The sequence below is a fragment of the Panthera onca genome, chromosome B2 (assembly GCF_046562875.1).
Source record: "Panthera onca isolate mPanOnc1 chromosome B2, mPanOnc1 haplotype 2, whole genome shotgun sequence".
Taxonomy (NCBI): Eukaryota; Metazoa; Chordata; class Mammalia; order Carnivora; family Felidae; genus Panthera; species Panthera onca.
In genome coordinates this window covers 140,877,121-140,891,678 of record NC_138343.1, presented here as the reverse complement: position 1 = coordinate 140,891,678, position 14,558 = coordinate 140,877,121, and the positions used below count along the sequence as shown (strand labels likewise).

The 14,558-nt window shown below is 39.8% G+C and overlaps 1 protein-coding gene across 1 annotated transcript in view; it reads left to right on the top strand.

Moving 5' to 3' along the window:
- The first annotated feature begins 415 nt into the window (after nucleotides 1-415).
- The window catches only part of TMEM242 (transmembrane protein 242), a 29,584-nt gene continuing 15,441 nt past the window's right edge, over nucleotides 416-14,558 (top strand). The window contains exons 1-3 of the mRNA XM_060616991.3: nucleotides 416-518; nucleotides 1,512-1,612; nucleotides 6,428-6,565. Of these exons, the coding sequence (XP_060472974.1) occupies nucleotides 434-518; nucleotides 1,512-1,612; nucleotides 6,428-6,565 (324 nt within the window). The 5' untranslated portion in view covers nucleotides 416-433. The remainder of the gene's footprint in view (nucleotides 519-1,511; nucleotides 1,613-6,427; nucleotides 6,566-14,558) is intronic.

Below are 14,558 nucleotides of genomic sequence, written 5' to 3'. Positions count from 1 at the left end.
GCTGGGTAAATCCCTGGACATAATGTAAGGCTGCTCAGGAAACTGAGCTCCAGGGTCTCAAACCTGCCTGGGACTGGGCTCCTGGCTCAATGCGCGACCGCTCACTGCCTCCTAGAGTCAGGGCCCGGCACTGTTTGAAAAAGACCGTATTCAAGTGCAGCGATCATCACTTTGGAGCAGGCAAATGATCCAACCTGGAGTCGGCCTGGGAGGACACCACCCTCGGGGCTGGGGTGGGGTCACCACGGGCAGCCACCTTGTTGTTCTCGCCCGTCGGCGGGGGAAGAGAGAGGGTTTGGGGTGAGCCGCCATTCCCCGGACCAGTATTCAGAACGCACAGGGAGAGGAGGTAGCGGAACCTTTGTCCTCCGCCTCACTCTCGTTTCCACCCGGACTCAGTTGGCGTCGGACGCAATTGCGGAGGCCTAGAAACATGGAGGCGGCGGGTGCTGGGGCTGGGCAGCCGTCCTCTCTGGAGGCTCCGGAATCTACAGACGATCGGCTTTTCCTGATTAAAGGTGTGGTGTGGTGTGGTGAGGTGCTGGTGCCCGGGCGAGCTCACCCTGGGCCTGCGCCGAAGCCTCCATTTCCACACACACCCGGCCCTGGGAGACCTTCCCTTGGGCTGCCGCTGAGTTTAGCCGGTGGGGACGGGGATCAGGGGTCGTGCCCATTGGAATCTCCCCTGGGCTTGGGGCTGGTCCCTCGAGATGTCGTGTGTGCTGCATTTCCCCCATCACTCTGCAGTTTCTCTCGTGCCGCCCCCTTTCGAACTCCCACTATCTCGTCCCCCCCCCCCCCCGCCCCCCCGGAGAAAAACTTCATGGCACCATCCGGGTGAAGAGGGTAAGGGACCCTGCGACGATTCTCACCACTTGGGAACGGATACCTCAGGATGACCGCAAGCACCAGAGGTTTCACATTGCTATTGTTTATGTTTTGCAAGAGCTGCCTAGTTAGCGTTTCTCAAATTTCAGAAGGGACTTAAAATGTAATTTATTTTTTATAGTTTTTAAAATTATTATAATAATTTTAAAGAGAGAGTGCACCAGCGGGGGACAGTGGCAGAAGGAGAGAGAGAATCTTAAGTAGACTCCAGGCTTAATTCAGAGCCTATTGTGGGTCCCAATCCCAGGACCTTGGGATCATGACCTGAGCCAAAATCAGGTCCCAGGCTGAACCCACTGAGTCACCCAGGCACCTCTAAAATGTAATTTAAAGGAGCGCCTAAAATGTATTTTAAAGGAGTGCCTGGGTGGCTCAGTGGGTTAAGCCACCAACTTTTGGTTTCAGCTTAGGTCATGATCCCAGGGTAGTGAGATCCAGCCCCTCCTTGGGTACACTGAGCACAGAGCCTGTTCATAATCTCTCTCTTAAAAAAAAAAAAAAAAAAAAAAAAAAAAAGTCTGAAACTTATTTGTGTATGTCCTCTTAACTTAAGGTGTTTTTTTTTTTTTTCCTCCCTTTAATCCCTCTCACCCTCCATGCCCTACCCCCAAAACTCTTGGCAGGTGGAGTTTTCCTTGGTACTGTTGCTGCAGCAGGAATGGTAGCCGGATTTGTTACAACATTATCATTGGCTAAAAAGAAAAGCCCTGAATGGTTCAATAAGGTTTGTGACAAGGAAATCCATTAATAGCAGTGTTACTGCTTACAGATAGCTGGTAGCCAGTGTGCACAGGGGAAGTGAAAAAAATGTTGGTGGCCTTTCATATTGTTTTAAGAAGTAAACCTGTGTCCACCTATAGATTCAAGAAGTGTACAAATTAGTGGTCTTTATTTTCATTAACGTTTTTTTCATGTTTATTTTTGAGAGAGCAAGAGCAAAGCAGGGAAGGGGCAGAGAGAGAGGGAGACAGAGAATCTGAAGCCAACTCCAGGCTCCGAGCTGTCAGCACAGAGCCTGGTGTGGGGCTCAAACTCACAAATCAGGAGATCAAGACCTGAACCGAAGTCCAAGGCTTAACCAACTGAGCCACCCAGGCACCCCTATTTCCATTTAAAAAGATGTATTTAATTATGTGCTTTCTTAAATTTTAGCAGAAGGAGACTAAATCTGGGTAATTCCCTATGAGTTGTTAGAGGCTCCAGTATTTTATGTGCCACTAAGAAAAAAAAAAAGTAATGCCATTATTAACTCTTGACATAATACTGATCGCCAGAGGCATTTCGTTTTATTTTTTAAAGTAAACTTTACACCCAACGTGGGGCTTGAACTCATGACCCTAAGATCAAGACTCACATGTTCTACTGACTGAGCCAGCCAGGCACCAGAGGCATTTCTGTTTCAAAAATGTTAAATTGTTGAAGTAAAGTGCGTCTTGTCATCAATGAAAAACATAGGTCAGCTTCTTGAACCCAGAGACCACACATGCGTGTGCACTGCGGCAGCCCTGCTCCCCAGAAAAGGGCCTGACACACAGGTGCTCAATAAGTTTTGGTTGAAAGACCATAACCTACTTATGGCAGAAAATTCTTACTCCATGAGCAAGATTGAGTAATCACTCATGTGGACATATCTACCTCATTTCCCCAGTTGGTGAGGATTTTTCTTTACGTTGAGTTGTTACTTGTTGGCGTGTGTTGTCCTGTCTCTGCCCTCTCCATCCCATATGGTGTATTTATCCATTACTTTATTGCTTCAACAAGTGTTAACTTGGGGATCTTTTATGTGTCAGGCATTGTGCTTGCTAGGAGCCGGAGATACAGAGATGAGCAAAATATCTGCCCTTCAGGAAGCTAGCATCTGGTGCAGGAGACATATTAAACAAGTATTTACACAGTTAACTGTATAATTACAACTTGAAGAGCAGTGTTACATGAAAATCATAAACCAGTCGAGTTCTCTTTCCACTTCAAGCTGCGGTCCATAGAAACTCTTTGGGAGATCTGTAACATCAAAACTGTTTTCATAATAACTCAGACATTTGTACCAATGGTATGGAAGCAGTCGGGGGTAAAGCTGCTGGTGCCTTGGTGTAATCAAGGCAGTGGCTCCAAACTACTAGCAGTCACTGTGTCTTTAATTACGATGCACCTGTAGTTTAAAAAAAAAAAAAGCCATAATTGCATAAGACTGCCCTTGTTAAAGCAGTAAAATTATTAATTTTATTAAATCTTAACCCTTGAATGTACCTCTGTAATATTCCATGTGAAGGAATGGGCGGTAGGCGTAAAGCACTTCTGCTTTATACCAAAGAAAGATGTGTTTCTCCAGGAAAAGCAATCGTGTGATTAAGTTGCATGCTGAACTAGCTGCTTTTTTTTCCCATGTAATATCATTTTCGTTTGAAAGAGCAACTGACACACTATAGTTACTCAGAAGTGGGTATTTGGCAGACATTTCCTTCAAAATGAACAAAATGAGCCTGTGTCTCTTCAGGCAAGCACTGTTGGTGTTTGTTGCCAGTGGTAAACTTCGAGCTTGCAAGTGAAAAGTAGATTTTAGGAAACTTGTATCTGCCATTCTGATCTTGATAGGTGCTCAGTACTTAAAGGCTTTTCTGGTGAGATTGGTGGTAATATTAATGATGTGAAATTTTAAATATTTAATAAGAGGTGTCAACATTGGGGAGATCTGCATAACTTGGTTAATCAATATTTTCTGAACGATCATAATGCATGGATGAAAGGCCCATTTGAAGTACAGAATAGACTAATGGATTTTAATGTAGCAAAGTAGAAAAATTCATCAGCGTGACTTCAGATTCCAAAGTGCAACTATCTGTGAAGTTTGGGTGTAGCATCAGAAAAGAAAGGCTATTAAAATACTCGTCCCTGGGGCACCTGGGTGGCTTAGTCGGTTAAGCCTCAGAGTCTTGATCTCAGCTTAGGTCATGATCTCACAGTTCCTGAGATCAAGCCCTGCGTCGGGCTCTGAGCTGACAGCCTGCAGCCTGCTTGGGATTCTCTCTCTCTCTCTCTCTCTCTCTCTCTCTCTCTGCCCCTCCCCTGCTCAAAACAAACAAACAAACATTAAAAAAAAATTTTAACCACATACCTCTGTAAGGCTGGATTTTATTCAGATACTTGAAAAACATATTGCAACAGATTGAATACAGAAGCATTTATGAAAATTCATCTGTCTTTTATTAAGCCAGATTTCTAAAAGCTTAAGAAAAATGTAAAACATTGCCTCCTTGCACTAAATTCTTCCGTAAGATAGTTGTTTATATTAAATAGGTTTACATTAATCTATATTGGCTTTATTTTTAAATGAAGTAATATATAAAACTTAAGAATTTCTTAGTTTTAATTTCTAATATATTTAATATTAATAGATATAATCCACATAATCAGAAATCTTTGGGATCCAACCATAAATGGATCCTGAAACCAGAAAGTTTGAGAACCACTGGCCTTGATATTAAATATGTTGTGTACAGCTCCACCTCCCCTCTGGGGAAGCATTTGAATTAGAGTATTACCATTGATCCAGACTCTGAGAGGTAAAGGTTTGTAAAGGAGCTCAGAGGTTCTGAAGCAGTTAATACACTTACACTGAGCAAGCACACATTTAAGGATACCACTCAGGCAGTGTACTTCAGAGTCCCTGCGTGGCAGTTTTCTCTGACATTAATAGTGATAATGATACCTAACATTTGATGCTTACCATGTGCTAGCTGCTACTGTAAGGGTTGGGTTCACTTAACCCCCATCTCAACCCTGTGAGGTACCGTTACTGTATTGACCCCATTAAACTGTGGCACACATGGATTAAACAGCTTGCTCACCATGGCGATGTCTCCATCTTTGACTATTTTTGGAGAAGAAATTATTTGTAGCCACTTTTTATTTAAATAATCTTCTGCCCGGAATCTAGCTATTATTTATAATACAGATTCAGATTGCAACTCAGAACTTGAAAATGACCAGCTTTTAGTTGGGGACTGCCTACACTGCTATTATTTCAGGAGGATGATCATCATTTCTTTAAAGTCTTAATTTCATTGTCTTAGCTGAGTCCCATGCTAGAAAACTTGGAGTTGAAAGGCAGTAGTAAGTGATGAATGAGCATTTTTCTTTGTCCTTTGTTGAATCAACAGAGAAAGGTATAAGCTAAGGTGGCTTAAAAAAAAATACATGTACATATGTAATACATATATAATTTCTGTCCTTCCCAGGGAAATAAGGAACTTTTAAGTTTTCTAAAATAAAACTTAGGCACCTAAATTGACCTTGGTTTAATAATATTTGGTTAATGGTGCTGCTTCTGCATGAAAATTCAGGCCAATTAGAAGTTAGTGAATTTATATGAGCTGTGTAGTATCCAGAAAAACGCTCTGAAACTATAGCATCATGAGAAAAGGGATAAGAGAGTTGTTTTATCATAGAAAATGGCTAAAGAAAAATCTCTTGAAAAATCTGGTTGGGTCTCATATCTACAAAAAAGTGGTAAGTCAGCAAATATTGAGTATCTACTGGGTCAAGGCATGGAGATCCAGATAAACCAAGCGTTTCTATGTGCTACCAGTAACATTCACAGTCACAACACCTGTGCTAAAATCCTTTATTCAACAGGTTGAGCAATATAAAGAAAATTATTATAAAAAAGAAAGTCTGGAGTAAATGGAAATACATTTTTAGAAGAAGACAACGTAAATTTTCTATCTCATCACATTAGCCAATCAGTTTGATGACATTCTAATGGACTTGGAGGAATCTTGACAGAATGTTATAGGGTTTTTCTGGAAGAATTATAGTAAAAATAGCAAAGAAGTTTTGGGGGGAAAACCCAGCAATCAGTGCCTTCAGTGATGGGGTGGTTATTTCCTTTTGAAGGTGTGTTGCATTCTTACTCATCTCTAGTCACATTTGTATGCTGATAGTCTGAAAGTTGTTCTATTATTATGATTATAGATTTTTACCTTAATATTATACCTTGAAACCCAAGAAGAGAGTCATTGTTTATTTTCTCATTTCTCATTAATAGCTGCCATAATCTGAATTTCTACCGTGTGCCCGTATTTTGCATATATATTTAAAAGTCTTCGCAATGATTTAGATTTAGCTCACCTCTTTCAGGAACCCCTCCTTAAAACTTCCTCTAACTGCAGCAATAGACTAGGTGCCCTCCTCAGGGACCATGTATAGTTCTGTTGCACATTACATTTAGATCATAATTTTATGAGTCTGTGTCCTCCCCCCCCATTGATTGAAATCTTTAATCAGAAAGAATTTACCCTATTTACTTTTTTCTCTTCAGTATCTAGCAAAGCTCCTGGTAATTCCTTGCATATTCAAATATCTGTCAGAGAAGTTGTGACCTAAGTCCTGCAGTTATTAAGTAGCAAAGCTGGTATTTGAACTTGGGTTGGTCTGGCTTCCCAATATTATGATAGAATTCAGAGAGTCAAGAATTTCAAACACTCCCCAAATAATTACTCTTTCTGAACTGATGATTTTTTCCTTTCTGTCTTCATCGCAGGGAAGTATGGCCACGGCTGCCTTACCGGAGAGCGGGTCTATCCTTGCCTTGCGAGCCTTGGGTTGGGGCTCACTTTATGCGTGGTGTGGGGTTGGTGTGATCAGCTTCGCAGTCTGGAAAGCTTTAGGAGTACACAGTGTAAGTAACTACGATCCTATAATTGATATCTGGAATGTTTATTCTACTTTCTGTGGTCTAAATCTGCCTGATTTTCAAGAACTGTGTGTGTAACCTATACCCCAAGCTAAAAAGCTATATATTAGGAATGATTGGCTTTTTTTTTAAACTACTGGTAGGAAGTTCTGTGGACCAGGCTCTTTGTGACAGGTGAGAATCGATGGTGGTTTGGAATGGGTGGCAGCAGTGGAGTTGACGAAAAGAGGTTCTAGGTATATTTTGAAAGTAGAGTCAGCAAGGATTTGTTATACATCGGATGTGAGCGGTGAGGGAAAAAAATGACTTCAGGGATCTCCAAGGCTTTTGGCCTGAGCAGCTGGAAGATGGACGAGGACCAGTGTGAGAGGAGCAGGTGCTTGGGGATAATGTCAGGAGCTCAGTCCGTGGCCTGTGAGTTTGAAGTGCCTATTAGATGGCTAAGTGGAGAGTCAAGCAAGCAGTTAGATGTAGAAGTTTCGAACACAGAGGAGAGGTACGAGGTGAAGATGTAAACTTGAGACTCTTCGATATTTAAAGGTAGTATTTAAAGGCAGGAGATGGGGCGCCTGGGTGGCTCAGTCAGTTAAGCGTCCGACTTCGGCTCAGGTCACGATCTCGCGGTATGTGAGTTCGAGCCCCGCGTCGGGCTCTGTGCTGACGGCTCAGAGCCTGGAGCCTGCTTCGGATTCTGTGTCTCCCTCTCTCTCTGACCCTCCCCCGCTCATGCTCTGTCTCTCTCTGTCTCAAAAATAAATAAACGTTAAAAAAATAAATAAATAAAGGCAGGAGATCAGGTGAGTTCACCAAGGCAGTGAATGCAGGGAGAAAAGAGGTCGGAGGAAGGAGCTCTTGGGCACTCCCAAGGTGTAGACGCTAGGGAATATGGGGGAAATTAGCAAAGGAGTCCTCTCTACCAAAGAGCAAAACCAGGGAGAACCGGGAGAATGGTGACTTGGACACGGGTGAAGAAGGTGTACACTGGGGATAAGTCGTGTGAGATGAGACTGTTAGTTTGCCAAGTGAGCAGTGTGGCAGTCCTTGGTGGGTAAAACTTCAGTGGGGTGGTACAAAAAAGAATGGAGGAGAGAGATTGGAGGCAGTACATATAAGCACATCTTGAGTTCTGCCATAACGAGAAAGAAAGAAATGGGGTCATAGCTAGAAGGGGCCTGAGATCAAGAGAGGGTTTTTGTTTGTTTGTTTGTTTTTTAAGTTGGGAGAATTAACAGCATGTGTGCGTGCTGATGGGAGTGATTCAGTAGAGGGGGAAATTGCAAGGGAATTGCAAGGGAAATTGCAAGGGGAATGATAGGTATTATTATTATTAAAAACATTATTATATTTTTCACATTTGGTTTAATCGTAACTAAACATCAGCATTATTGTACTTTTCACTCAGAGTATTCTGACGAATAGATGTTGCTTTTCTCCTAGTCTGACACTTATTTTTAAAGTCACTTTGCTGGCTAGTAACTGTTTATGACAATAAAGTCAGGTTTACTTGGAAAAGTTAGAAGAGCCGTAACTGAAGATTTTTTTTTCTAAGATTTAATTTAAATTCAAGTTAGTTAACATATAGTGTACTAGTGGTTTCAGGAGTGGAATTTAGCGATTCATCACTTATATGTAACACCCAGTGCTCATCAGAACGAGTGCCCTCCTTAATGCCCATCACCCATTTAGCCCCCACCAACCTCCCCATGATTGAAGATTTTTGATGTTTTTTGTTGTGTCCTCAGTTTTGCTTTTGACCAATGTAAAATCTCTTCTTCCATTGCAGATATTGTGCCAGACATTTTAGACCTAGCAGATTACTTAATCTTCACAATAATTATGAAGCAGGTATTAATATCCCCCATTTTATAAACGAGGAAATTGGGACTCAGAGAGGTTAAGTCATTTTTCCAAGATCACACAGCTTATAATTGACAGAGTCAAGATTTGGATCCAAGTCTGATAGTCTTTAAAACCTAGATTTTTTTTTCCCCCAATGTTACCTCCCTTAGCTAAGATGGGAAATCAAGGAGTAGCTGGAAGGGGCCGGGATGAGGGGAAGGAGGTGGTTAATTTGGTTTTGATTATGATGTGATCCACACCCACACACTCTTAGTAACTTGACAGGTTTTACTGGGTATCTTCAATGTGGGTCTCATCTCCCAACATTGTAATTAACATCAGTCTGGTATAGGACCGGCCATTTTCTCATAAAAAGGAAGACCTCCTTTTAGCCTTCATCTTCAGTAGAAAAGTCTTTAGGATATAATGGTAAAACAGTATTCATATGTATATATAATATGAGAGCAATTATTGAAAACAAGTGGAAAAAACAGAGAAAATACGTCTGGCAGAAATTTGAAGTTTTTGGGGTGCCTGGGTGGCTTGGTCCGTTAAACCTCTGACTTTGGCTCAGGTCATGACCTCGCTATTCGTGAGTTCGAGCTTCGTATCAGGGTCTGCCAAGACAGTGCAGAGCCTGCTTCACATCCCCTGTCCCCATCTCTCTCTGCCTCTCAACTTGCACTCCCTCAAAAATAAATATACATTAAAAACATTTTTTTTAAAAGAAATAATGTGGGTGAAATATAGGTGTGGGGGTGAATTTTTATTTTACTTTTCTGTGTTTCTTAAATGTGTATTTTCACAATAGAACCCTTTTGAAACAATAGTGCTAGATGTTATTTTTATTAATTTATGCTAAAAATGAAGCACAGCTGCCTAGGAGTTCACAAAACCCCTTCAACTATGTAAGAAATCTACTTGGGGGCATGAAATACTTAATTAAGCTTTTAGTTTCTATAAAAATGATGGTCTGTTAGCACTTTATATTGACTTCATGGAAATGATTGGTGATGTTTCCAGAACTTAGTAATGTAGGTCATAAACTGAGTAATAAAGTTTTAAGATATTTGAAAATATGAATAGTCTTTAAATTAGAAGAGTCATAATAAATCAATCCAAATTTCCATAGACCAACAAAACTAAGTTATTTAAGTTAAGTTGAATGCTCAAGAACTTGGGCTTTATGGGCTTTATGGTGCTATTCTAGCTTCTAGAATGTGAGCTTCTTTGTTTTATGGCACCAATAGGAGGATTATTGCCTAGATAAAATAGTTGAGCAAGAAAAATTATTTTCTGATTGGCACTACTGAATACAATGATACTTGGAATCTTTTTATATATTCACGTCTTTAACTAAAAAGTGGGAATATAAATCTACTCTTTCCCTACCTGTAGTTCATTAGGAATATCAGTTTGATCTCCACATCTGAGAAGTCTCCCAGAAAAATGATTCACTGACAGCTTTTCAAGAGCACACCTTTTAATAGCAGTAGTGTTTGTTAATTTGTTCATTCAAAAGACATTTGTGGGCCTACCCTGATCCAGGCACTGTGCCAAGACAGGACTCCCCAGTAGACCGTTATTATGGAAGACTTAGTTTTTAAGACTCTCTAAGCAAATTCTTATTATATGACCCACTCTGAAGCTTGTGGAAAGCAATATGGTATATTTCAGTTCTGCATCTAGAGAATTGTGTGGTTGCCCTGAGTCCAGTGTGGAACTTTTATCACTATTTACTGCCTCACATTTGGAAATGTCATCTTTCTCTGACTAAAAACAATCTTAGAAAATGCTGAACAGAAATGGCCCAAGTGTGTGTACTCAATAAATAGTTGATATGACCATTCTAGATAAATTCAGGTAAATCAAAATCAATTCCAGTGTCAAATAATTGTTGGTAGCTACCCTGGACTGTATTAAATTCCCAATATAAACCCAGTTTAAAAAAAAAAAAAAAGGGTGCCATCTAATGGCTGAAGGAGAGCAGTTTACATTCCCTGTTTTAATTCACAGCTACATCTGCTGGCCTAAAAGAGAACACGTTGAAATGCTCGAAGCCAAGGTCTTCAGTTTCTTAGAAGTATTTTGGATTTACTCTTTGTGTATTCATAATTATTATGGAATTTCATTTCACATAGAACATGTACAAAACATCGGATATGAATTTGTATTTTGCACGATGGTGTATCATTTAATTAGAGATTCAAATAAAGGAGAGCTAGTGGAGGCTATCTTGTTGTCAGCATACTGAAGCAGGGTAAGTGTGCTCCGGATGTAAGAGGGGACCCTCCCTGCCTTCGTGGAGGAACCAGTTCACCTTCCGCCTGGGATCAGCTCACCAGTTCCAGCCTGCTGAGCAGTGTTGTGGGCCAGCAAGCAAGGCCCGATTGCTCAGTATGAATTCATCAATTACTTTAAATTACAGTATTTTATCATCTGATTATGACTGAGGCAGCATTAATTTTATCACAGTAACTTAATTGTGAAGAGAATGAGCATTTACCATGAGTTTGTGGTCCCCTGGTGCAGCTACGCAAACGATCCTGGGAGACTGCCGTGTTCGGGCCAAGTTCACACCGTGGAGGTCTGATTAGATTGTTTTTATTAGGGGCAGATATTTTAGGTTTAGAGAATAGTTGAAATAAAAGCTTGTCAGTAAGTAAATAAGGATTTCTAGGGATACCAAATAGTAATTCTCCAGTTATCAAAAGAAAAAAACATGCCATTTACAATTATTTACATGTTAACTTAAGCACAAAGACTTAACTTTTCTACCTTTTCTTTTTAAGTATTGATACTTGAAAGGATTTCTGAAAAGGTTGAGCATACTTATGGTTAGACATTTTGCCTTTTTTTTCCTCCCCTTAGAAGGAAAAGGAAGGAAGGAAAAATGTTGGATGCATAAATAATTCCTAATTGATATGACCGGGAGCGTTAGGCCTTTTTTTTATGCCTATGGACTCGTGTTCAACATTTGTTGGAGGTGAAGTTGTCTTAGAGTGCTGATCAGAATCACCGTTGCTAACATTTACTGTGCCTTGTATTTACTATATTCATGATACCTGGTGTAGTTAGAATTTAGGGATAATTTACACTTGTTGCCCCCAGAGGAGCTAAAACCTCAACAGTAATAAAGCCATGAATGAAAACATTTTTAGTTATTATGAAATACTTTAAATTGTCCAGAAATTTAAATTTAAAAATTTACTTGTAAATAAAGGGAACTTTTAGTTTTGTTTGTTTTTTTTACCATGGGATACTGTTTTTATTTACATATATTGCTTATTTTTTTAAGTTTATTTATTTTGAGAGAGAGAGAGAGTATGTGAGCTCAAGTGGTGGAGGGACAGAGAACAAGGGAAAGAGAGAGAATCCCAAGCAGACTCTGCATCTTCATCAGCACAGAGCCTGACGCAGGGCTCGAACTCACGAACTGCGAGATCATGACCTGAGCTGAAGTCAGACGCTTAACCGACTGGGCCACCTAAGCACCCCTTACATATATTACTTATTTAAAATTTTTTTAAATATTTATTTATTTTTCAGAGACAGAAACAGAATGCAAGCAAGGGAGGGGCAGAGAGAGAGGGAGACGCAGAATCAGAAGCAGGCTTCAGGCTCTGAACTGTCAGCACAGAGCCTGATGCAGGGCTTGGACTCATGAACCATGAGATCATGACCTGACCTGACCCGAAGTCACTTAATCGACTGAGCCACCCAGGCGTCCCTATATTGCTTAAAGAAAAACATGTTTAGGACCTATCTTAAAACAAAGACGGCTTTGTTTTTTTGTAAAATTATGTACTCATTGTAAAAAAAAACTGTAGAAAAATACAAAAGAGGAAACAAAACTCACCAGAAATCTCACTGAGTTGTAATCACTTACTAAAATAAAAACATCCCTTCAGACTTTCTATAAACATATTCATATAATTATATATAAATGTTGTTTTACTGTACTATTCTGGAACCTTTTTCACTGAATAGCCACAAGAACATCTTTGCACAGTAGAGTCTATAAATCTCCATCATTTTTAATGGCTACATGGTGCTCCATTATATTATAATTACTTAATCAGTCTCCTGCCAATAGCATTTAGATTGTAATTTTTCACTGTTTAAACATCATAGTGAACCTCTGCAGGCATGCATCTTTTTGTACTTTTCTTGGTCAGGAAATTTGTCCTAAACACAGATGATGTTATTGTTAAATCCAAGTGCATTTTTAAAATGTTTTTGATACCTATTGCTAAGTGCTCAGTTTATACATTTAGAAGATATTGACAATGCATACAGGTTTCCTAGCACCCTTGCCATTAGTGGCTTCTATTACTTTGAAATGTTTGCCAATCTGATAGACGGGAAATAATCTCTTTCTTTCTTTACTGCATCTCTTTGAAGTCCCTGTCGCTATAAAGGCTTTTATGCAAATAACCTGTGATTGGAGTTTTAACATATCTCTCCAGCCCCAGTGTTGCTTCCTCATCTGCTGATAATAGGTTGGTTCTTTCTCAAGAGCCAGGCTTCCTTTTCCTTGAAAACAAAAAGTAAAATATGTAAATAAAACACATTTTAAATATTTCTCTAAAAATTGGCATTCAACTTTGCTATTCTAAGAAAGATTCTTTAAGGGAAGTAATATTATCTCCTTCCTCTAGGACAATATTGGATTCATTCTAATAAAATGTATTTTCTCCAGCTCTTTTTTGTAGCTGCTGCTAAGTATACTTTTTATGTTAATATTTAGGCTCATTTCTTAATGTCCTTGTGACCAGCTTTAAGGGCTTTTGCTAATTACAGTCAAATCTCTTTCTTTTGACTTTTTGCTAATTTCAACATCTGCTATATCTTATATTAAATATTTTTATGCCTACACCGTTTTTAAGTTACTCATTTCAAATGAAGCAACATTGTGAATGCTAGAACTGCATATGTAAATAAAACTATGGAAAAGCTTAGAAGTTTTTAACTTCTAAGATATCTAAGAAGAAAATAGACTGTGCTTTGTACTTCTCATTGGTTTGGTCAAAGATTAAAAACAAATCCGTCTCTTGGCAAATTGTTTAATGGTAGCCACTTCTGAGGAATCTGCAGGGCAAATCTGAAAAGTGACTGAAATATGTCCCTTCTGCGTCCTGGCCTAATCTAATTTCAGAGCCACCAGCTTCTGTCCCCAGGAAGCGGACTTCACTTCCTTATTCTGATTACCATAATGTCAGCTGACCCAGCCTCACGTCAACTTCCTGATAGTACTTACTAGAACACCCGGAACACAGAGTCATCGTGATCTTGCACAGATAGTTCTGTCTGTCAGGCTCAGGGCCTTCAAATGGCATAAGCATTGAGGAATATATTCCCGGAATCATTTTCAAATTGATTGGAAGTGGCACTGTGCATCACTTAAACCTAGGTCTGAGGTGACAAGAACATCTCCGTAACCCTTATTTCCCATTCACTGCAGCTCTAATGGGCTTGGCATCCGGTGGTAAGAGGCACTCAGTGTGATGTGGAGGAGCAATTTGGTGACAGAGACCGAATCACAGGGACTTGCTCGGTCTAAAATGGGAGATAACAGCTAGTGTCTTTTTTTGGTTTTGGGTTTTTTTTTTTTTTTTTTTTTTGCCTAAGCCAAGGGGGTGGAAAAAAAAAAAAATCAGCTTTTTTTGGCATATTGCCAATATACCTCTTCTAAAAACCCACGTTTTCCTTTTATAAGTAAAACAGGGCCCCAAGCATTTTATAATATAGGAATGTGCAACCATTACTAGAAAAGATCAGGTCTGCCATGAAAGCCTTCTTGTTCCAAAGCCTGACACAAATCAGGCTTAATCACCTCAGGAATGTTCCCAGCCTTACTCCACCAGAGGAAAAGTATCCTTGATTTCACTCGGGTTTTCCTTTTCTTTGTCCTTATTTCTTCTACCGAGCACAGAAAATTGGACTCACGTGAGCAGATCTCTCTAAATAAGGCTTGTGGAGTGAAGACCTGATAGCATGTGTCTACCTTTGTTACGAAAGGTACCTATTCTTGGTCACTTAGAAATCTCTAAGACTCCATGAAAAAATTTATATGTGTATGTTGGTATATTTATATATATTATTAGTCATTTACCGGTATATCAGACAATGAAGCGGT